The sequence below is a fragment of the Mastigoproctus giganteus genome, chromosome 4, assembly GCF_048544385.1.
Source record: "Mastigoproctus giganteus isolate SK-2022 chromosome 4, ASM4854438v1, whole genome shotgun sequence".
NCBI classification, from domain to species: domain Eukaryota; kingdom Metazoa; phylum Arthropoda; class Arachnida; order Uropygi; family Thelyphonidae; genus Mastigoproctus; species Mastigoproctus giganteus.
The window spans coordinates 171,122,531-171,148,003 of record NC_143578.1 but is presented as its reverse complement, the minus strand read 5'-3'; the positions used below and the strand labels follow the sequence as shown (position 1 = coordinate 171,148,003).

The 25,473-nt window shown below is 38.0% G+C and overlaps 1 protein-coding gene across 2 annotated transcripts in view; it reads left to right on the top strand.

Moving 5' to 3' along the window:
* The first annotated feature begins 9,795 nt into the window (after positions 1–9,795).
* Positions 9,796–25,473, top strand: part of wds (WD repeat-containing protein wds) — a 302,400-nt gene continuing 286,722 nt past the window's right edge. For both annotated transcript variants that reach the window (XM_090371872.1, XM_090371871.1), the window contains exons 1-2: positions 9,796–10,079; positions 18,499–18,667. In XM_090371872.1, coding sequence (XP_090227998.1) covers positions 18,530–18,667 — 138 coding nt within the window. In that variant the 5' untranslated portion in view covers positions 9,796–10,079; positions 18,499–18,529. The remainder of the gene's footprint in view (positions 10,080–18,498; positions 18,668–25,473) is intronic.

Below are 25,473 nucleotides of genomic sequence, written 5' to 3'. Positions count from 1 at the left end.
GTTCGTTCAAAATACCTGTCCAGCTGAGCCTTAAACTTATTTAGGCTATCAACCTCCACTACAAGGGATGCAGGTCTGTTCCACCAACCACCCGCTGGCTAAACGCAAATTTCCGCACGTCTATCCTACATCTGTCTTTCCTCAATTTGAATTTATGCCCTCTCAGGTGATTTGCATTACTTCACTGTAATTTGCAAAACTTAAGCCTTTCTTCGTAAGAGCACCCCTTTGTTCCATTCACTAATCTTGTTGCCCTTCTCTGTACTCGTTCCAGCATCTCTACATCCTTCTTGAAATGAGGCCTCCAGACCTGTATACAGTACTCTAGGTGTGGCCTGACCATTGCCTTATACAAGGGAATAATCACCTCGTTATCCCTGCTGGAAAAATTCCTGTATATCATTGACAATACTCCATGACCTACACTTGCAGCCCGTCTGCACTGCTCAGAGAACTTCACATCTGCCTGCACAACCACCCCCAAGTCCATTTCATTCTCAACCACTGTCAGTGTAGTACCATAGAGTTGATACGTTGCTCTGGGGTTGCTATTTCCCATGTGTAGTACTTTACATTTGTCAATGTTAAACTTCATTTGCCACCTCTCAGCCCATCTACTCAACCTTTCCAGATCCTGTTGCAGCAGCATAGTGTCAGTAGTGTCCTTGACAACCCTGCCAACCTTTGTATCGTCTGCAAACTTGGACATTAAGCTTGATATACCATCATCAATATCATTAATAAATACAGAAAACAATAATGGACCCAACACTGAGCCCTGAGGGACTCCATTAATAACATTAGTCCACGATGAGCAGTGTCCATTGATTACCACTCTCTGTCTTCTCCCCCTCAACCACCCCTTTATCCATAGCAGCAATTTGCCTCCAATGTCACACTGCTCCAATTTGTGTAGCAGTCTTCCATGTGGAACAGTATCAAAAGCCTTTCTAAGATCCAAGTATATAATATCAAAGCTATTCCCTGCATCCAGATCTTTTGTGACTGCATCATAATATCCAATCAAATTGGTCAGGCAAGACTTCCCCTTAACAAAACCATGCTGTGTCCGAGCTATAACTGAAGTCTTGCCTAAATGATCCTGCAGTGCTTCTTTAACTAGTGCCTCCATTAATTTTCCTGGAACAGAAGTTAAGCTCACAGGTCTATAATTACATATGTCAGCCTTTGATCCTTCTTTGTGAATTGGGGTCACATTTGCACATTTCCAGTCTATGGGTACCTCCCCTGAGTCCAAGGAAGCTCTCATAATTATGGCTAAGGGTTTGCTTACTTCCTTTGCTGCCTCCTTTAATATAACTGGATAGATCCCATCCACCACGGGTGCTTTTCTTGTGTTTATCTTCAACAGTTTCTCCTCCACTTTACTCCCAGTTATTTCAAGATTCTGTAGCTTACTGCTAGAGTTGAATACACCTCCTCTGGCATTCCCCTCGCTGAATAAGTCCTCGTGTGTGAATGTCGATACAAAATATTCATTTAGTTTGTTAGCTACCTGAGCAGGGTCATCAACAGTTGACCCATCAATATCAAATGGACCAATCTGATTCATCCCCTTCCTTCTAGAGTTTACATAAGTAAAGAACTCTTTGCTGTTTTTCTTTGCATCCCTTGCCAAGGATTTCTCGTAATCTGCCTTCGCCTGCCTAACCTCCTTTGTAACTTGGTTGCATATCAACTTGTATCTATCATAGGCTTCTGTGTCATGTGTTAATTTGTAAGTATCCCATGCATTTTTCTTCTCTGCCATATGCCTCATTAGTTCATATGACATCCATTTTGGCCTAAACCTTGAACAATATTTCTTAGTTGGTATGTTAAGCCTAGTAGCTTCCAAGATTAATTCTTTGAATGCTTCCCATTTTGAATTTGCTGTTGGTAACATCATCAGTTGGTCCCACTGTATAGAATTTAAATACTGTCTCAGTCCATCGTAGTCGCCTTTACGGAAGCAAAACCCTTCCCTTTACCCCTAATGGTAGTTACCTCTTTGAGTAAATCCCACTTCAGCACACTGTGATCACTGCCACCTAGTGGTTCATTTATCTGCAGATTCTTAATGCATGAAGTATCACTGCTGATAATCTGATCAAGAGTATTACTCCCTCTAGTTGCCTCCCGAACATGCTGATGTAGAAAACAATCATCCAATAAATCCACAAAAGCCTTGCTAGCGTGTGAGTGACCAGCCCCCAAATTCCAGTCAATATCTGGGAAATTAAAATCTTCCATTATAAGACTCTCTGATTTACTGGCCCACTCTATTTCTCTGTACAGTTTCTTATTATACTCATGTGATGCACAAAAGCAAGCTTATGAGCTTATGTAGCATCCAAAAAATAATTCACACAACCATTCTCTCTAAATGTTTGTCCAGTTACTCCTTAAATTTATTTAACCTATCAACTTCCACAACGACAGATGCAGGTTTGTTCCAGCAATTAACTACCCAAAGGCGAAAGGCAAATTTCCACACATCTATTCTACAGCTGTCTTTCCTCAATTTGAATTTATGCCCCCTTAGTTCCGTAATCTGAACAAGTGGAAGGATCCCATCAGAATTCAGTGTGCGCCACCCATTCAAGGCCTTATACACCTCAATCACATTATCTTGCGGGTGACTACTCTCCAGCAGCTGCAATTTGCAGAACTTAAGCCTCTCTTGGTAAGAGGATCCCTTCATTCCCCTCACCAATCTTGTTGCCCTTCTCTGTACACGCTCAAGCAAATCTACATCCTTCCTAAAATGAGACCTCCAGACCTGTACGCAGTACTCAAGGTGTGGCCTGACCATTGCCTTATACATAGGGACAATCACCTCCTTTTCCCTGCTAACAAAATTCCTGTATATCATTCACAAAACCGCATTACCTGCTAATGGCAGCCTGTTGGCATTGCTCAGAAATCTTCATATCTGACTGCACAATTACTCTCAGGCTTTTTTTATTTTCTACCACCCTAAATCCAGTACCACAGATTTGGTACGTCCTCTGCGGTTTCGTTTACCCATATGCAGTACTTGGAATTTGTCAATGTTAAACTTCAGTTGCCACTTCTCAGCTTTTCACCCAAATTTTCTAGATACTGTTACAGTAGCACATTGCGATTACTGACGTTAACAACCCTGCTAAACTTTGTAATGGACGATGTTACCGCAAGAACTTATCAACAACAGTGTTCTTAGTATGGACAGGCTGTGCAATGCCTGCATCGACAATAGGGGTGGCCATATCTCCTACTGAGGACGCTCTCTTTCCTTTGCTCCATCTTGGGCAGTGATTTTTGAATAAAGTCTGTCTGAACCGTTTTGTTTCCTTCATGATTTCTGTACTTTACGAGGTTCCTTCGGTATGCTTTTCCCATACCCAGGCTACTCCTATAAGAAGCTACTGGAGAAACATGACTGGTCCTTAAATTTTGCACATCAGTCTGAATTTAGCAATGACATTGATGGAGGATATCAGGCTTAATGCCGAAGTTTGCAGATGATACAAAAGTTGGCAAAGTTGTGAATGACAGTAATGGCAGTGTGCTACTACAGCAGGGTCTAGAAAAGTTAGGCAGATGAGTACAGACAAGTTTAACATTGACAAATGCAGAGTACTGCATATGGGTAGACGTAACCCCAGAGAAACGTACGCCAACTGTGTGTTACTACACTTAAGTGGGTAGAAAATGAAAAAGATCTGAGGGTAATTGTGCAGTCAGAGATGAAGTTTTCTGAGTAATGCAGACAGGCTGCCAGAGCAGGTCATGGGGTACTGTCAATTTTGTACAGGAATTTTGCTAGTAGGGAAAAGGTGGTGATTATCCCTTAGATCCCCTTATAAAGGAAGGGGTCCTCTTACCAAGAAATTCGTAAGTTGTGCAAGTTACACCGGCTAGAAACTGACTGCAATCATATCATATCATAAACGGCTACAATCATATCACCTGCGAGGTGATATGATTGCGATCTAAATGGCCTTGAATGGGTTGAGCACTTGAATTCTGAAGGGACTCTTCTGCTTGCTCAGATTACGAACAATGAAGGGGCATAAATTCAAATTGAGGAAGGACAGCTGTAGAACAGATGAGCGGAAATTTGCCATTAACCATCAGCTGGCTAAAGCCAACGGGTGGTTAATTGCTGGTACAAATTTGTATCTGTTGTTTTGCAAGTTGATAGCTTAAATAAATTGAAGGAAGAACTGGTCAAGCATTTAGGGGGAATGAATGTGTGAAATTGTTTTTTTTTTCTTTTGGCTGATGCTGCATAATATACGTTTGTTTCCTTGCATCACATCCTCCATTACTTCTACTACTACCAAACAGCCATGATTCTGAACACCTGTAGGATTCTCAGAGTTTCTCGACTTACTTTTGGTACCAGTTGTACCTTCATGTGGCGGAAAAAATTCTATAAAGGAGAAAATCCTTTTTTTTTTAAATAATATTCCTATATATGGGGAGTGTTCTGTGATCGATTTGCTGTTTGCGTGACTAAAAATGCGAGTTTTCTGGTGAATAAACCATGTACCCTTTCTTGATTACGACTAAATGAGACATGTTGTGAGAGAAACACTTGAAAATTCTTCGAGTATTTGATGGGTTTCGAATTGTGGTTTTTTTTTTTAACCCGGTGAACAGAGCACGTTGATTATACCATCTGTGGTATAATCAACGTGCAGTGTTTATTATCACACCTTGTGGTGAATCCTGCGAACATGAATATGGGCTTGGCACACCTAGGGTCCTGAGCTGGATATCATCATTCTTTCTTTCCTTGTTGAGTACCTTTTACTTATAAACTCTTGTTCTCTCTCTCTCTCTCTCTCTCTCTCTCTCTCTCTCTCTCTCTCTCTCTCTCTCTCTCTCTCTCTCTCTCTCTCTCTCTCTCTCTCTCTCTCAGGGGTAACTCAGAAAATTTTTCTGGCTGGAACAACAAAAGCATCAGGCTTCCTTGCACCATATGCCTTTCTAGCTCCGAAGCTACGAATACAAGCAGAGAAGACACTACCATGATCTCCATCAAGATTACATAGATCAAATTGTTCCCAATGCATGGCTCACGAACGGAACGCTCTTCCCCGAGACTGAAGGATTCATGCTCGCCATTCAAGACCAGGTAATCAACACCAGCAACTACAGAAAATACCATTGCCAGGGAGCCCGGAGTGTCCGATGACACATCTTGACGATGCCACCTGGCCTCAAAAACAATCAAGCAGATCACGGCAGGATGCAAGGTGATCACCGAAACTGCTTTTTCCTTGCTAGTTTCTGATTTCTGATATATTATCCTGGCTACCTGTTCATAGACGAGCTGGCAGCCAGGAAAATAGGATAATATATCAGAAACTAGCAAGGAAATACCAGTTGATCAAAGAAAGTGTACCATAATACACTGGTTCAAAATTTAAGGGCCAGTCAGGTTTTAACCTGTAGCTTCTCATAGGAGAGGCGTGGAAATGGGAAAAGCATACCAAAGGTACATCATGAGGTACAGAAATTTTGAAGGAAACAACACCAACGCAACAACGGATATAAAACGGCACTGAGGAATTTTATTTATATCACTGGTTGACATAATACAGATGCATCACTGCCAAAGATTAGCATTAGCATTAGTAGAGGCATTTGATGCAAGAAAGCAAGCTTATGCAGCATCAGCCAAAAAAAAAAAAAAAAATTAATAAAATAAATAAATAAATAAAAAATAAGCCTTAAACTTATTTAGGCTATCAACTTCCACGACAGATGGAAATCTGTTCCACGGACCAACCACCCACTGGCTAAAGGCAAATTTCCCCACGTCTATCCTTCATTTGTCTTTCCTCAATTTGAATTTATGCCCTCTCATGTGATTATTCTGAGCAAAAGAAAGAATCCCATCAGCATTGAGCATGCTCAAACCATTCAAGGCTTTATACACCTCTATCAGATCACCTCGCTGGTGCCTAGTCTCCAGACACTGTAATTTGCAAAAGTTAAGCCTTTCTTCGTAAGAGAACCCCTTTGTTCCATTCACCAATCTTGTTGCCCTTCTCTGTACTCGTTCCAGCATCTCTACATATTTCTTGAAATGCGGCCTCCAGACCTGTATACAGTACTCTAGGTGTGGCCTGAACATTGCCTTATAGAAGGGAATAATCACCTCTTTATCATTGCTAGAAAAATTCCTATATATCATCGACAATACACCATGAGCTACTCTTGCAGCCCGACTGCACTGGTCAGAAAACTTCATATCTGCCTGCACAACCACCCCCAGGTCCTTTTCATTCTCCACCACTGTCAGTGTAGTACCACAGAGTTGATATGTTGCTCTGGGGTTGCTGTTTCTCATATGTAGTAGTTTACATTTGTCAATGTTAAACTTCATTTGCCACCTTTCAGCCCATCTGCTCAACCTTTTCAGATCCCGTTGCAGTAGCATAGTGTCAGTAGTGCCCTTGACAACCCTGCCAACCTTTGTATCGTCTGCAAACTTGGATATTAAGCTTGATATACCATCATCAATATCATTTATAAATACAGAAAACAATAATGAACCCAACACTGAGCCCTGAGGGACTCCACTAATAACATTAGTCCACGATGAGCAGTGTCCATTGATTACCACTCTCTGTCTTCTCCCCCTCAACCACCCCTTTATCCATAGCAGCAATTTGCCTCCAATGCCACACTTCTCCAATTTGTGCAGCAGTCTTCCGTGTGCAACAGTATCAAAAGCCTTTATAAGATCCAAATGTATAATATCAAAGTTATCATAATATCCAATCAAATTGGTCAGGCAAGACTTCCCCTTAACAAAACAATGTTGTGTCTGAGCTATAACTGAAGTCTTGTCTAAATGATCCTGCAGTGCTTCTTTAACCAGTGCCTCCATTAATTTTCCTGGAACAGAAGTTAAACTAACAGGTCTATAATTATTTGTGTCGCCCTTTGATCCTCCTTTGTGAATTGGGGTTACATTTACACATCTCCAGTCCATAGGTACTTCCCCTGAGTCCAAGGAAGCTCTCATAATTATGGTTAAGGGTTTGCGCACTTCCTTTGCTGCCTCCTTTAATATAACTGGATAGATCCCATTCACCCCCAGGTGCTTTCCTTGTATTTATCTTCAACAATTTCTCCTCCACTTTACTCTCAGTTATTACAAGATTCTCTAGCTTACTGCCAGAGTTGAATACTCCTCTGGCATTCTCCTCGCTGAATAACTCCTCATGTGTGAATGTCGATGCAAAATATTCATTTAGTTTGTTAGCTAACTGAGCAGGATCATCAACAGTTGACCCATCGATATCAAGTGGACCAATCTGATTTATCCCCTTCCTTCTAGAGTTTACATAAGTAAAGAACTGTTTGCTGGTTTTTTTTTTTTGCATCCCTTGCCAAAGATTTCTCGTAATCTGCCTTCGCCTGCCTAATCTCCTTTGTAACTTGGTTACAGATGAACTTGTATCTATCATAGGCTTCTGTGTCATGTGTTAATTTGTATGTATCCCATGCATTTTTATTCTCTGCCATATGTCTCATTAGTTCATCTGACATCCACTTAGGCCTAAACCTTGAACAATATTTCTTAGTTAGTATGTAAAGCCTAGTAGCTTCCAAGATAAGTTCTTTGAATGCTTCCCATTTTGAATTTGCTGTTGGTAACATCATCAGTTGGTCCCACTGTATAGAATTTAAATACTGTCTCAGTCCATCTAGTCGCCTTTACGAAAGCAATAACCCTTCCCTTTACCCCTAATGGTAGTTACCTCTTTGAGTAAATCCCACTTCAGCACACTGTGATCACTGCCACCTAGTGGTTCATTTACCTGCAGATTCTTAATGCATGAAGAATCACTACTGATAATCAAATCAAGAGTATTACTCCCTCTAGTTGCCTTCGGAACATGCTGATGTAGAAAACAATCATCCAATAAATCCACAAAAGCCTTGCTAGTGTGTGAGTAACCAGCCCCCAAATTCCAGGCAATATCTGGGAAATTAAAATCCCACATTATAAGACTCTCTGATTTACTGGCCCACTCTATTTCCCTGTACAGTATCTTATTATACTGATCAGAGTCATTAGGCCTATAGCACACTCCTACTCTCAATTTTGATCTCCCAATGCTTATGTCACACCAAAAGACTCGACACTGCATTGTCCAGCAATGTCGACTTGCTTCACATTCTTGGATTTTATGGATTTCTTAACTAATAGCATAACCCCTCTCCCTTCCTACCCTGTCTATCCTTTCTGTAGACATTGTACTCCCCAAATTCCAGTTCTGCATTCCTTATATCTGTGTGACACCACGTCTCTGAAATCCGCACAATATCTGCCTTTGATGTTTTGAGCAATACTTCAAATTCTTCAAATTTATTTACTAAATTCCTAGCATTGGTGTACACGCAATTATACATGCACCTGTTCTTTTTCTTAGCTACCCTAACACAACCCATGTGTTTACTTGTACCCCCATGATTCCCAGCATCTCTGATATATCGTGCATCTTATTTTCTAGGCTGCGGCTCATTCCAATAGAAGCAGTGCAAGAATCACTTTCACATCTGCCAATGGCTACTCTTAATCTATTATTCCTTGTATCCACCCAATCTAGCAGTTTTCCGACCCACCTAACACTGCCTCGATAGCATCAGCAAACATTCTTGCACCCTTTCTATTTAAGTGTATCCCATCCCTGTTTGAGATGTGGCTGCCCCTATTGTCAATGTAGGCTCTGCACTGCCTGTCCATACTTAGAACAATGTTGTTGATAAGGCCTTGCGGTAACATAGTTCGTTCTTCTGTGAGCGTCCGCCGTCATCAGCTGGTGAACATTTTCTGATGGGTGTGCCAATAGGCGTCTCCCCGAAGCGTCCCGTATGTGTGCGATGGGATTTAGAGCGGCTGGAAATGGGCAGGCCAATCCATACGAACAGTGTCCTCACTTTCCAAAAGCATATCAACAGCTGCCGTGTGATGTGGCGTTTATGAACGATGGCGTTATCATTCATAAACACGAACTCGGGGACAATGACCCCTCGGGACAGATGCACATGGGGAAGGATTACCTCAGTACAGTAGCGTGCATCGGTTACAGTACCGCCTTCCAATATCTGGAATTGTGTACGTCCATCCAAGATAACGCCTCCCCAGACGAGAATACCTCGACCTCTATATCGATCCCTTTCAGTGATGTTTGCTGGATGATACCGTGTGCCAACCTCTCGCCAGAATCGCTGCTCTGACAGAAAGTCGCAGTCCTGAATACCTGTAGGAATGTCACGGAGTTGCTCGACAAACAGTAACACCAGACATAACAACAATCCCCCCCTGTGTACCTGGTAGCAATACCCGTCACGAGATGGAATCCCCAATCAGGGAGAAATAATATAAGAGCAATAATAATAATCACCCTTGAAATTGTTATGGGATTTTTTCACTCCGTGGCTTAGTTAGTCGGTGTCAGTCTCAGGTGTTAACAGCAATATTTTTCTTAGATAAACTGTATTTTCTTCAATTAAAATGAGCAGAGTATGTCCTCCAATATATTGAAATAATACGCATTATGACATTTATGTTATTATTTTTACTCTTATTATTAGTTTTTTTTTTTATGGGCATCGTCTCGGAACTTCCTCCCTGATCAAATAGTTACTCTTGAAGTAAGTTTATATTTTAGCGCGAGATGTCGCTATAACAATTATTAGTGACTGTTATATGCCGCTATTCTTGTTTTTGAGTTGTGTATGGTGTGTTTTTGGTGGTTTGAAATTTCGTTTTAAGAGATGCCTGATTTTTGTTATTATTATATTTTTTGTAGGGTAGAACGGTCAAGATATTCTACAAGTGATTAGTACAGGTTCAATAGTCTTTATCTGTTAGGTAAAAATCACCTTGTTTCTTCGTAACAACTACGACTGTTTTAATTCTCCAAGCGTGTTATCCCCAAGTGATATCTTTAACTTATAATGGCCTGTCTTGTATGTGGGAATGATGTTTTGTGATGCTTGGCGTTACCAAGTTTGTATGCAGTGCATATAAAGTATCGGGCCCGGTTATTTATTTCTCCCAGGTAAGGTAGTAAGATACCCAGGACACGTGTTCAGATAGTATTGTTAGAAATGCCCTAGTTAGCATTCATAAAATTCATCCTTTAAATTGCTATTATGTGATATTATTTATGAATCGTGGGTTATTATTTGTTATTGCTAAGTGCAGTACTATTCTTTGTACTTACCATCTATAAAATTCCTCATTCGACATACGGTTTGGAGTTCTGTTTATAAACAACTCCAAACCAGTGGCGTAACTGTGTATGATGAATGACTAATGTGGCTCCAGGCGTAGACTTTAAATGTAGTAAGAAATTACCTAGAATAACAGAATTTATAATTTATATTAAAACTGATTGCGGTTGTTATTATGAAAATCAATTATTATAAAAGTCTGTATGGTGACAGATATGTTTATTTTATGGGTTTTTTTTCTCTTTCGAACTGCCGTAGTTCGCACATGTTTGGCATGCGGTAGATACTCTACAGCAGTGGTTTTCAACCTTTTTTTTAATAACGGCACCCCTAAGTAATTTATTTTGTTTTGCGGCACCCCTACTCAGTTTTCTGCCTGTTAGATCTGATTCTGTGTGTGTGTGTGTGTATATATATGTTATATGATAGTTATTGCAAGAATATAATTATAAAAATTACATTTCATAATACAAATTATATATATAGAGTATATAATAATTTTATTCTTTATATAGAGGTACTAAGTAAACATCAATTAAAGATCACCACAAAATTAAAAAGATACTGTACACCTTTTTATAATGAAATAAACATAAATAAAAAAAAAATAATAATAAGTTTAAGTAACTTAAACCGAAATTACATGGCACTCCGGTTGAAAACCACTGCTCTACAGATATACGGGGATGGAGAGATGTCATTTCAGACGTGACCTATTAACATCATAATTTTTCACTGTTTCAGAAACTGCGATTTATGAACATATCAAAGATCACACTTTAGTGGATTTGTTTTAAATTAATACGTGCCTGATGTGTGTAGAGTTGTTAGTTCAAATATGACCTGACAACCCTACATCGGTATTTGAAATAATAGCACCAGAGTTGTTATTTCAAGCATGATCCGTATTTTGTAACATGTATTAATCCCACGTCGGTGAGACTAGTAAATAAAAAAAATAATAATAATAAATAAAAAAAAACAAAAAAACCTTCCTTGGCGTCTCTTAGACTTTGTTTTTACTGTAAGAAAATAAATTAAAATTTTTTTATTGAATTCAATGGTTTCTTATTAATTACTTAATTGCAGTTCTCATTGTTTGAAATTTCTTGTGCTTTACTCAATTTTTCACTCCTCAATTATACCTTCACTCAATTTCTGCATTTTTATTTGATAACTTCTCCCTCTCAAAAAAATACCAGCAATGTTTGGAAAAATATACACAGAGTGTATATTTTTCTGAACATTGTCATTCATGTAATATAATGTCATTCTTCCAGATATACTACTTAATTATCAATTAATTGCTAATAGCATAGCAATTAATTCATTCCCCACCAACCTGTGAAGGGTGAGTGAGATGATAAGTTATGGTTGCTAGGTGAGGGGCTTTGTACACTTCATCTGATTTTTAAAAGAAGTGATTACTTTCATGATATCCATTAGGGATAAAATTTTATTACCCTTGGGTGGGACCAATGAATGGTCGAAATGAATGACGTGATTGCTCCTCCCTTTTGTCACATGATCAGTCACACAAAAAGTCTCTTGACAAAGTCATGTGACACACTCGTACAACCATTTTGCAAAAGATGCAACATTTTCGCACTCTGTCCATTAGGGTTAAACAAGAAAGCAAAGCAACTATGGAAACAGGATGAAGAAACAACAACAACCACAAAATACTCGCAGTGCCAGCACGAGGGCAACCACATCACACAACAACAAAGAAAAACTAAAGAACTCCTGCTAAACACACATGCATACTGACAAAGACTGAAAAACACAAACTATGCATTCCCAATAATCAACCAATTACAGAACTCTGGAGAATGACTGAGAGCAAAAGCATCACATGACCTTTTGTTCATCAAGTGACGTTTCTCTGTAACTACTTTAGACTCTTTATCAAAAACAAGGTAGTAATGGTGGAAGATAGGGATGAACTGATAAATTAAAATGAAAGCCTATCAAAAAGCCCACATTCCTATCAGCTAACCTATCCTTTCTTCACTAAAAATGAAAATCTATTAAAAAACCCACACTTTTGCATGGATCCATCCCGAAGTCATGTAAAAACTTAACAATTTTTCACTAAACAAAAATGAAAGTCGATTAAAAACATGAACCTTGCTATAAAGTGTTGTTCTCCTTCTAATTGCAACTATTATTCTCATTTTACATGGTCATCTGTTCATCCCGTAGCCTTTCCTTGTGACTTGTCACGTATCACACTTAAGAGAGGAGCAATAGTGTCCTTCACTTCAGTTCGTAGGCCACGCACAGTGACTATGATGTGGTTACAAAGGAACTGGATGCAAAAAATAATTTTGATATCATATATTTGGATTTCAGGAAAGCTTTTGACACTGTTGCGCATGGAAGACTATTGTACAAATTGGAGCAGAATGGTATTAAGGGTAAGTTGCTACAATGGATAAAAGGATGGTTGAGTGGGAGAAGACAGAGGGTGGGAATTAATGGGTGCTGCTCCACTAATGTTATTAGTGGAGTCCCACAGGGTTCGGCGTTGGGTCCTCTGTTTTGTATATTTATCTATGATATTGATGAAGGTATATCAGGCTTATTGTCGAAGTTTGCAGATGATACAAAGGTTGGCGGGGTTGTTAATGGCAGTGTGCTACTGCAACAGGATCTAGATAATTTGGGCAGATGGGCTAAGAAGTGGCAACTGAAGTTTAACCTTGACAAATGCAAAGTACTGCATATGGGTAGAAGTAACCCCAGAGAAATGTACCGACTGTGTGGTACTACACTTAAGGTGGTAGAAAATGAAAAAGACCTGGGAGTAATTGTGCAGTCAGATATGAAGTTTTCTGAGCAATGCAGACAGGCTGCCAGGGCAGGTCATGGGGTTTTGTTAATGATTTATAGAAATTTTGCTAGCAGGGAAAAGGAGGTGATTGTCTCTCTGTATAAGGCAATGGTCAGGCCATGCCTTGAGTACTGTGTGCAGGTCTGGAGGCCTCATTTTAGGAAGGATGTAGATCTGCTTGGGCATGTACAGAGAAGGGCAACAAGATTGGTGAGGGGAATGAAGGGATCCTCTTACCAAGAGAGGCTAAAGTTCTGCAAATTGCAGTGGCTGGAGACTAGGCACCTGCGTGGTGATCTGATTGAGGTGTATAAGGCCTTGAGTTGATTGAACACGCTGAATTCTGATGGGATCCTTCCACTTGTTCAGATTACAAACCTAAGGGGGCATAAATTCAAATTAAGAAAAGACAGATGTAGAATAGATGTGCGGAAATTTTCCTTTATCCAGCGGGTGGTTAATTGCTGGAACAAACTTCCATCTGTCGTTGTAGTTGATAGGTTAAATAAATTTAAGGAGGAACTGGACAGGCATTTGGAGGGAATGGTGTTTTTTTTTTTTTTTTTTGGCTGATGCTGCATAAGCTCATACACTTGCTGTCTTGCATCACATGCCACTACTACTAGCAATCACATCTTTCACTTGTACAGAACCAATCATATCCTCAATTTGTACTGTTTGTCCGCCACACCCAGGGGTATTGAATGCTAAATTTCAGCCCAATTATGTAAAAAAAAAAATTATTAGAAAATAGGCATTGGGCTGCATATTACTATAATTTCTTGTAACAACCGAACAGGCACCTCTGTAGCCAAGTGGGAAGGAGCAGCAGTGTAGCACACGCTTCTTGATTAGACCTGGGTTCGAGCCCATCACCACCAAATACGGAGGATGCGGAAAGGTCAAGGAATGACCACCGCATATTCCCAGAGCAATATGGCCTTAGTTGCTAATGCTCCTAAAAACCAAACAACAACAACCGAACAAGCTTGTTAAATTTAGACTTTATTAAAATAAAATACAATATTACAAATAAATTGAAAAAAAAATTAACCTTTTGTAATTTTACTAAATTGAAATGAAAACAGAAAACTCGATAATTTATACAGTGGTACTGATGAAATGATAAATCCATTTCTGGATTTATACAGTGGTACTGATGAAGGGTTAAGTTATATTAATGGAAAGAAGAGTTGTATATCTGATATTTTTCTATAGCTACCAAAAATTTTAGTTTTATCACTGCTCAAAACTATTGCACTTGATCACTAAATAAATACTTTTATCTATTATTTTCTATTTTATTTCAATTAATATATATTATAGGCTCTAGTTTTTTCTAAGATATGAAGTTTTAATAACAGTGATAATTCTGTACAGAAGTCATTCTTTTCTTCATTGTTCTTCTTGTTTAAGAGAATTTCATGTATCAGAACAAAGAATTATGGTACAAAAAAATAGTCCAATGTCTTGGACTGCAAAACATTGTACCTTAGTGGGCTTTTCTCCCCCACCCCCATGCGTAGCACACGCTTCTTGATTAGACCGGGGTTCGAGCCCGTCACCACCAAATACTGAGGATGCGGAAAGGTGAGGGAATGACCACCGCATATCCTGGAGCAATATGGCCTTAGTTGCGAATGCTCCTAAAAATCAAAAACAACATCTCCCCCACCCCAACTCTCTTATTGGAACCACATTGTGTGTGTGTGTGTGTGTGTGTGTGTGTGTGTGTGTGTGTGTGTGTGTGAGTGTGACCACTTTTGATTATAAGTGTTAGTCACAGAATTGAAAGTGTCAATGCTGTCACAAGTCTCACAGGAATGTGAAGTAGAAGTCTTCTTTTCAGTCAGTTTTAGAGTTAATTGTGCTCGTAGATTAGTCTTTACTCCAAGTCCCGGATGTCATTTGAAGAGTGTCAAGAGAAGCTGATTGATGAACGTGTGTGTACGTTTAAATGAGAAAATGATTCCCTGTACTAATGGCTGAATTTCTTCGCTTTATGTTATTAAACAGGAATGTTAACCCACTAATTGCCACACGAAAGTTCTCCTTGATACTGTGGAATAAAAGAGTAAATAATTTAAAATTGGCTACTTCTAAATGTAATCATTATCATGATTATGTTATAAGGGATATAAGAAGTTTTTTTTATAAATTTAACATTAAACCAGGATTAAAAATCATTATAATGATTACGTTATAAGGGATATAAAAGAAATTTTTTTTTTTTATAAATTAACATTAAACCAGGATTAAAAATCATCACAACAGAGCTGGTAGGTATTTTCATAATTGTATACATGCACAAAACAATATACTGTGGAATATCTTTTAAGCACGTGTTGCAAAAATATATTTTAAAAAATTTAAATGTTTTTAAAAATAATTTTAAGAATAAAAACTAAAATAAGTCAGTTTTTCAATATATACTTTGTTTTGAAAAATTTAAAGAATTTGATATTTAGCTAGTTTTGCCTCCACTATTTTCTTTTGCTTGACTGGATTTCTGTGTCAAGTGCATAATGTCTGCATAATATCAGATTTCAAATAAAAGTCAAGAATAATACTGCAAATGAAATTGACAGTATTGTATGCTGATGTTAATTATAAAGGTTCACTATTTTATTTTTTAGTATTGCAGACAATAATGATAACCATATGCAACATTGAAGCACCAACGTGTTTGGAAATTTCATGTTATCAGCTGAACACCAGCAATAAAAAGAAAAAAAAAAAAAAAAGACTTCTTAAAATTAGAATTCTGTTTACATAATACTGTTCTTAATTTAGAATTTACATTTACACAATTAACACAATGTGAAGTCCACTAACTACAGTTGATCAAATAACATTGACCAGAAACTTGTAACCCAAGTTACATTATTCATCAGAAAATTATAATCCAGCTAACACGCTCCAAACTGAAACAATGTAAAAAACAGCGAAATGTGTAAGATATGAAATCATGTCCAAAAATAAATTAATTATATATATTTGAGTTCCCTTGTAGAAGTAATTTTTTCCTACCTGTGATATTTGTTTTTACAATAAACACTTGCATTCTCAACAAATGCTTTAAGCCTGTTATTACATGAACTGGTGCTTTGGTGTATGCAGAACACCTGATATTCAGATTTCAGTTTATTTATTTTTTTTTTTATGGACATGTTTCTCAAATTCCAACAAGATCAAGGGTGCATATCAAAAGTCAAAAATATACTGAAGCAATGTTAAAATATATATTTACATCACTCTGATATCTATTTTAGTTTTTAGTTGTTTTTTTTTTTTTTTATTTTTATTATTTGGTATATGCCATGCACTGTCTATGGATTAATTTTCAGCTTGGTGTTGATAAAAAAAATTATGGTCGTTGCTCTGAAGTTTAGTTTCATACTGTGAGATAAACATTTATCCAATTTTAAAGACTATCTTACTTTTCATGTGATTGTCAAATGCAAAAGCCATTTTACAGATGTGGGGTGCTAGCTGGACTGAATCTTTCTTTTCTTTTTAGACTTTGTCCTTTTTACTTTCTTTTTCAGTTCTTAAACTTTAACTTTATAGAGAGGATATGAGAGTCTGCCTTCTCAGCCAAGGTATGAGAAACCTGTTTACATTTCCCTTGTATATGACTGCAACACATTGAAAAGTTAGTAATAATTGCAGTCTCCTCCACCCCAGTGATGGTGAGACTGTTAAACCTGGCAGACGAGTGAGGAAGAAATTAGATAATTTAAGGAAGATGGACAGGGTTGTGTGAGACTAGTTGGGAAGGGAGGGGGACTTTAGAATTCAGGATTTGTTTTATATTCTGATGAAGAAAAGATAAAAAAAATTATTGCAACAGTAATGAATAAAGAAGTAAGGGAATGTGTGAAAGGCCAAATATATTACTAATATGATAACAATAGTGCAAGTAAAAGCAGAGCCTAGAGGTGTGGTGTCTAGTGAAAAGCTGCCACTCCCCCCCCCCTGAAAATTTGAATGTTGGTCTCTGGGTCATATTAGATAAGTGTGGATTTAATGCTCTCTTTGATCTTGAATGAGAATGCATGTTACGGTGGCATTCAGTTTGCTTCGTATGTCCAAATCCTTAGTCAAAATGGCCTGAACTGAACCAAATGAAAGACATCTTGGAAATTTCTGAAATGGTTGTCAGTCCAGTCAAATTGATCATAGACTTTGATTTCATTGTTTTTTGGGATGATGGGTGACTGGTTCCTTCTTCACCTTGAAATGAAAAATTACTCTTATGAAAACTCTGAACTGCTTAAAAAAAAAATTTTTTTTTTTCATCATATCCTTATCTCCATAAACTGTAACAGGCATTTCATGTGTTTCTGTAGCTGGCTTTCCAAGTTTATAACAAAATTTAATGTTTGCACCTTGTTCACGTTTCATAACGTGCAGTACATGTGACAAGTGAGGAAAAAAAAAAGTGTTAACGCAAAGCAGCTTTCCACTAGAATGGCAATAACAGGTTAATTTGGTGTGCATGTGCTCAAAAGAAGCTGTCGTGTCCACTCAAATTGTTTTAGTTTCCATTATTTTTTTTTTTTTTTTAAGAATTATAAGCTCATTTACCAAACTTTTCGATAAAACATATGCAAACACAGATTATGATGAAAAGGAAATAGGTGTAATTTATGAGAGAGTAACAAAATTGTTATCTGGTAGTAATGAAAGATTGGAATGCATTGATGGAACAGGGAAGGAATGGAAAGTATAGTCTTGGGAGACTATAGATTAAGAAGGAGAATATAGAGGTACTGGTTGCATTTTGGAGGATAAATAAATTGGGCAATGATAAATGTTCAAGGATCATAAAATATGATGTTATATTTACAAAATTCTAGGGGATGTGGGAATATAACAGTGGTGTAGGAACAGTCTAAAAAAAAATTGCTTGAGTTGTGATGGAAAAAAAAAAATATTTTATAATTAATAAGAACAACCAGACGTACCTAATAAAGTGTTTATTCATACTAGCTTACGCTTGTTTATTTATTTTTAATTTTTTTACCATTGAAAACTCTGTAGCTATTTTTTGCAAATTTAAATAGCCATAGCTGTGCAACCATTAAAAATTGGACTCATTTTTATGACTTTTTCATTGTTTTCGAGTCCTGACTTGATTGGGAAAGTACAGCCCACAATTTATTAAACATCCAATATAGGGTTACTGCCTGCTGGCATTGGAATGAGATTTAATAATGTTTTAACTCATTCTTTTTTCTTTTTAATCTATTAAAAATTTCTTATTTTGTAATGCTTTGTTTTACTTACTGTGCACACTATTCTGATTAAGTATTTGGTTTATTCATGGAATTAACTCCAATGTGTGATATGTATTTTCATATAAACTGTGAATGATTCATTATAAAAACTTATCAAATTTCTAGCTGCTTACTTGACATCAGGCATCTGTAAAATATGGCAACAGAGGAAGGCTCTAAGAGTGCTCAAGATAATGATGGGAATAAGTCATCTACACATACTCCACCATCTCAGTCATCTGTAGCAGCAGCTGGAAATTCAGCAAAACAAGACTCATCTGTTGCTGCCAAACTTGTAAGTACCATATTTCTATTCATTATATATATTTAGGGTTTTTCAAGATGTTTAGGCATTATTTATAATACAATTAGAATAGACTAGGAGGATTGAATGGTATTAAAGTGAGTTTAAGATGTCTAAAAATAATTGAATTCATGTAAAAGAATTTATCAAGGATAATTTTGCAATTTCATTTTTAAAAAAAGATCTTTTGTAAAAGCCTCTACACACATAGCTATTTACAGAGATATGCAATGTGGCATTTTGTCGGAGGCTATTTTGGAGAACATGGTTTTGTGTGCAGCATTGTTTTAAACCAAAAAATTTGATTCTATAAAAAAGTTGTTGATGCTTTGGATACTGTAGGTGTTGCAGCTATTTCCAAGGCAATCCTTTTCCATCCTTTTTGTTGAAAAACATTTGCTGTTCATTGAGACTCATTTTGCTTTTCCTTGGTTACCTAATTCTGTTGTCAAACTTGAAGCATAAGGATTTACTTTACTTTGAGAAAGTTCAGTTCGAAGTTTCAACCATCATTGGAGATACAGGAAAGAAAATAAGAAATAAATTTCATTTAAAAAAAATCCAGATTTTATATTTTTATTTTAAGAAAAGTAATAATTTTATTAATGGAAATGAATAGGAACTTCCATTTCAAGTAGAGGCTTCAAAGTCTCTCCTTTTTGAGTTTAGCTCAGTCACTTTGTCAGTATAGAAAGATTGTTTTCTGCTTATTAATATGATTTTGGAATAAATGCCACAAATTTACAATGGCTACATTGAAAAATATTTGTTGCTTATTGTAGCAAAAATTCATATTGGTCCTTGAAGCCATCACAGACCTTCTCCAAGGTATGCCAAGTTTCGCTTGCTACCTTGGAGTCTAAAACACTGATGGAACTGATATTTGGGTGACAGTTAAGTCAAGTGAGCCTGATTTCAACAAAATCCTGTTGGTGTATGGCAGCCAAATCCTCTGCTTGCACCTTCACAATGCTGGGACTGTTATTAACCTGGGTATAACCCCCCATGTGCAAGTGCTGAAATTAGCACCTAGCATACTGGTGGTGGTGACCACCCAGGTGCAAACCAACGTAAACAGCGGTTGAGGTGTGACACCCACACCACATGGAGGAATGGAGAAAACTAGGTGGTAGATGACTCTTAAACCAGTGCAGTACCACCACTTTGCTTATTGGAGGCTTGAAGTGGTAGAACCCAGTGCTTAACTTGAGAATATGTGGGCCCTAGGCAAAATATTTTTTTGGGCTCCTGTAAAAATGTTTATTATGAAATGTCCTATTTTAATAGTAAAAAAATAGGGCATTGGGGCCCTCAGAAAATTAGGATTACACAATCAATATAAAAATGTAAAACAAATAAATCTGCATATACTTCTAAGGAAATATATACAAATCTGAACATATCAGCAGCACGTGCATTTTAACTAGGAGCTACATTACAATTTGAAAGTATATTTTATAAGGAACACGAACACTCATGTTAGCATTAGCATTAGCAGAGGCATATGATGCAAGAAAGCAAGCTTATTCAGCATCAGCCAAAAAAAAAAAAAAAAAAAAACCCACTCCCATTTCACCCCTCCGTTCGTTCGAAATACCTGTCCAGTTGAGCTTTAAATTTGTTTAGGCTATCAACTTCAACAACAAGTGATGGAAGTCTGTTCCACCAACCAACCACCCGCTGGCCAAAGGCAAATTTCCGCACATCTATCCGACATCCGTCCTTCCTCAATTTGAATTTATGCCCTCTGAGGTGATTATTCTGAGAAAGATGAAGAATCCCATTGGCATTGAGCATGCTCAAACCATTCAAAGCCTTATACACCTCTATCAGATCACCTCGCCGGTGCCTAGTCTCCAAACTGTGTAATTTGCAAAACTTAAGCCTTTCTTCGTAAGAGCAACCCTTTGTTCCATTTACTAATCTTGTTGCCCTTCTCTGTACCCGTTCCAGCAGCTCTACATCCTTCTTGAAATGAGGCCTCCAGACCTGTATACAGTACTCAAGATGTGGCCTTACCATTGCCTTATACAAGGGAATAATTACCTCCTTATCCCTGCTAGAAAAATTCCTGTATATCATTGACAAGACACCATGAGCTACTCTTGCAGCTCGTCTGCACTGCTCAGAGAACTTCATATCTGCCTGCACAATTACCCCCAGGTCCTTTTCATTCTCCACCACTGTCAGTGTAGTACCGCAGAGTTGATACATTGCTCTGGGGTTACTGTTTCCCATATGCAGCACTTTACATTTGTCGATGTTAAACCTCATTTGCCACCTCTCAGCCCATCTGTTCAACCTTTCCAGATCCTGTTGCAGCAGCATAGCGTTAGTATTGTCCTTAACGACCCTGCCAACCTTTGTATCATCTGCAAACTTGGACATTAAACTTGATATCCCATCATCAATATCATTCATAAACACCGAAAACAACAACGGACCCAACACTGAACCTTGAGGAACTCCACTAATAACATTAGTCCACGTTGAGCAGTGTCCATTGATTACCACTCTCTGTCTTCTGCCACTCAACCATCCCCTTATCCATAGCAGCAATTTGCCTCCAATGCCACACTGCTCCAATTTGTGCAACAGTCTTCCATGTGCAACAGTATCAAAAGCCTTTCTAAGATCCAAATATATAATATCAAAGTTATTCCCTGCATCCAGTTCTTTTTGTGACTACATCATAGTATCCAATCAAATTGGTCAGGCAAGACCTGCCCTTAACAAAACCATGCTGCGTCTGAGCTATAACTGAATTCTTGTCTAGATGATCCTGCAGTGCTTCTTTAACCAGTGCCTCCATTAATTTACCTGGAACAGAAGTTAAACTAACAGGTCTATAATTACTTGTGTCAGCCTTTGATCCTCCTTTGTGAATTGGGGTTACATTTGCACATCTCCAGTCTATGGGTACCTCCCCTGAGTCCAAGGAAGCTCTCATAATTATGGCTAGGGGTTTGCATACTTCCTTTGCTGCCTCCTTTAATATAACTGGATAGATCCCATCCACCCCAGGTGCCTTTTTTATGTTTATCCTCAACAATCTCTCCTCCACTTTCCTCTCAGTTATTACAAAATCATCCAGCTCACTGCCAATGTTTACTTTACCTACATCATTCTCCTTCCTGAATAACTCCTCAATGTTTGTTGTTATACTACTGGATATCACTGATTTTGGCTGTGTCCATTGCCATTTACAGCCCTAGGCACATGCCTAGTTTGTCTAGGCCTAAGATAGGCCCTGGTAGAACCCATTATTTAGTCTCCAGAGCAAAGTTCTGACAACCCCTCCATCTTTTCCATCATGCAGTATGATTGATGTCTTTAAAGCTTACGATGGCCATCATGGCATGATCCAATCTTCCTTGCATTTTGAGGGTACAGTAAAAATGGTGTTCGCAAGCTGGCTGCTAGATAGTCCACCAGACTGAACCTATTGGTAACTCTCTAGGAGCGTTCGGGATCTGATCACTGCCTCTGCTCTTCGAGATAGTGACTGGAGAGAATCAGAGTAGCATGTATGTGGGAGACATTGTCAAGGCCAGCTTTATGTCAAGGAGCTGGGTATATTTTTACCATGTGTACTCTGTATCCAAATATTTTGTTACTTCGTACAGCATTGTACGAAGTAACAAAATTGTCAAAATAATAGAACAAACTTATCTGCGAAAAGATCTAAAACTCCCAAACACTTCCTCCTTCATTTCACAAATATATGTGGTCTCAGTTATAATCTCAGTGATGTCCATTTCAACTTAGTCTGCCAAGCACCATCTACTTTTTCTAACAGAATCCCAGTTATCGGTTGATTCAACCACTGTTCATCTCAGTTGTTCGAATTATTTGCTGTATGACATACAGCAAATAATTCGAACGTGTAGACATACACAAGTGCCAACCAAAGGTTGGCACTTGTGTATGTCTGTTCTGATATTTCCTGTCAGAGACTTAATGATTTGGAATCTCCTCTTTTCAATCTTCTCTGTCTTGAAATCTCTGTACTACATTGTAAAATTCATCAGTTGCTTCTATCATTCTCCCATCTCCACTAATCACTTGGAATTCTTTCACTTCCTCTCTCTGAAACTTGACCTTCTCGAGTCCAACTTTACAAATCAATGAGGTAATTATCCGTGGTGATTTTAATATTATCAACTCCAGCTGGCTTCCATTTTCTAGTCATATGGACCCAGCTGGTTGAGATGCTTAGGCTTTTGTAATTACTAATGACCTCACACAGGTGTTCATTTACCTACCAGAAAATCCTAAGTGCAGCCAACACACAATCATTTTCTCATGAACAACCCTTCTAAGTGAGTGGTCCTCTAGGCACCTCAGATCACAACTTGGTGACTGTCTCTTCTCCAATGGAGCTTTTCTGTCGTGTCCGTTCTCAACCGAGTGTTGTTTGGTGTTACAAGAATGCAAAATGGGATGAACTGTGAGATTTCTTTTCTTGATCGGATTACTGTTTTAAATCTTCTGATGTCAGTGTTGGCTCAGATCGTGTGAGTGAAAATATTCTTGTAGGGATGAAATCCTTTATTCCACACTCCACCTTAATCTCTTACTTTATTGTACCTTGGTTTTTCCAATAAATGTGCTAAGGCTGTTCAAAAGAATGTTGCAAATTGCGATTGGTTTGTATCCAAATCTCCAGGTTCATTTCTTGCCTACGCCAAAGCTTGCAACAATTGTAAAGCAGTTATTAATCAGTCCAAACTAGATTTCGAACAGGCTAAGAGTAGAAAACTTGCTTCTTGTCCAAATGGTAGTCAAGCATTCTGGTCTCTTGCCAAAGCTATTGGCCACCACTTTTGCCCATTTCTATACTCACCTCTGTCAAAACCAGATGGTTCTATTGCCTCTTCATCCAATGATATAACTAACCACCTAGCAGCCTATTTTTCTTCTTGTCTATTGATGATCTTGGTAAACCTTCTCTCACCATTCCCAGTATGCTCCATTCAGTGCCTCCTGTGTCTTCCATCAAAAGGATGTCAGAAGGATTTTGAACAATCTTGATGCTAAGATAGCTCCAGGTTCTGATGGTATTTCTCCACTTGTTCTTAAAACCAGTATTCCTGAATTTACTCCTGTTCAGTGTCACTTTTTTTCACTTTCTTATTTCAAAGGTGTTTTCTCTTCTGCTTGGAAATTTGTTCATATCTGCCAGTTCCTAAAAAGGGGTGCGAAATCCTTCTCATCCAATTATGGTCCCATTGCACTTACTTCTACTCATTCTAAAGTAACGGAGAAATAAATTAACAACCAAAATTTATACTATCTAGAAACTTTCATCTGATTAATGATTATCAGTATGGATTCCAGCAATTTGGATATTCTCCATGCTTCCTGTGTGGACTTTCTTTACCTTAGCCTGTGTTTATTTACTTACATAGTATTGTATTGTACAGTACATGCATAATTGTGATTACAGCATCAGGCTTTAGAAAAAAAGTCTTTCAAAGTCTTCTGTTTTAAAGAAGTTCCTTGCTTGTTTGCTGCAATGTTTCTCAGGGGTCTCAACAACAATAGATTGACAGTTGCACTCTCATTCTGCTGTTCGATGTATCGTAGTGTGGTCTCAATTGCATTTAGGCCTTCCGTATGCGAAATTTTGGAGCCTTCTCCTGGACACACATCATCTTCGGCTTCACTCTCTTGTTTTCCCTCACTCACTAAATTTATAATCATGTCATTGGTCATCTCCTGTTGCTCATCTTCATTCATCCAATCTTGAATGTTTTCTGCCGTAATAGGTTCTGAATTTGGAAGATTTTTTACTAGCCCTATAAGTGGAAGATTATCTTCATCTTCTTCCTCGGTTTCACTGAGAATTTGTTTCCAGAATTTCAAGAATCAATGTTTTTACTTCTTCCCATGATTCTGCTAGCCAGTAAATGACATCTTTCACATTTATGGTTTTTAAAGCTTTCAGCAACAGTCCACCATTTGAGATCTTCCAGGAGTTGTTTTAACCCTTAATTGTTTCACCTTGTCTACTCATTTGATGGCATCAAACTTAGTCTCTAATGAAACCACGACACGTTTCCGTTTTACACTCATCGTACATAAAATAAAAATAAAGAAGCCACGTGGAACCAATAAACTAGTGGTAGGCCTGATGTAGCAGAGTGATCACCAGTGAGAGTGCATAGCACGCGTTACTTGAGTGGACTGGGGTTCAAGCTTGTGACTACTCAATACGATAAATATTTAAATTGACGATTTATTGTAAACTGTACTGACCTGTTTGTTGTGCTGGAGCATAAACAGAAAATTAAATTTTTTTTTTAGTCACAAGCGAAATCACCTGAACAAGATGTCAAACTGAAACCGACAGATAAAACTTAAAACTCGTGATGAGTGGGTGGAGGGGTGCAGAGGGAAATGAATCATCAAAATTCCGTGAATCAGCACAGCACAATCTGCTCTCATCAGTGTTACTCATCGAAAAAATGAACTCAAACAACTCTTTAAGGCATCCCTTAGCCTTTATGTAAAAATTGAGGTAAGAGCTAGCTCGGATAACACAGTACCTAGGAAAATCAGGACTCTACTGTATAAGATATATCAAAATTTATTTTATGCATCCAGTTCCTTTGTGACCACATCATAGCACCTAATCAAATTGGTTAGACAAGATTTCTCCTTGCTGTATCTGAATTATTACTGCAGTCTTGTCTAGATGATCCTGCAATGCTGCTTTAACTAACAGGTTAAACTAACAGGTCTGTGATTACTTGTGTCATCCTTTGCGAGTTGAGGATACATTTGCACATCTC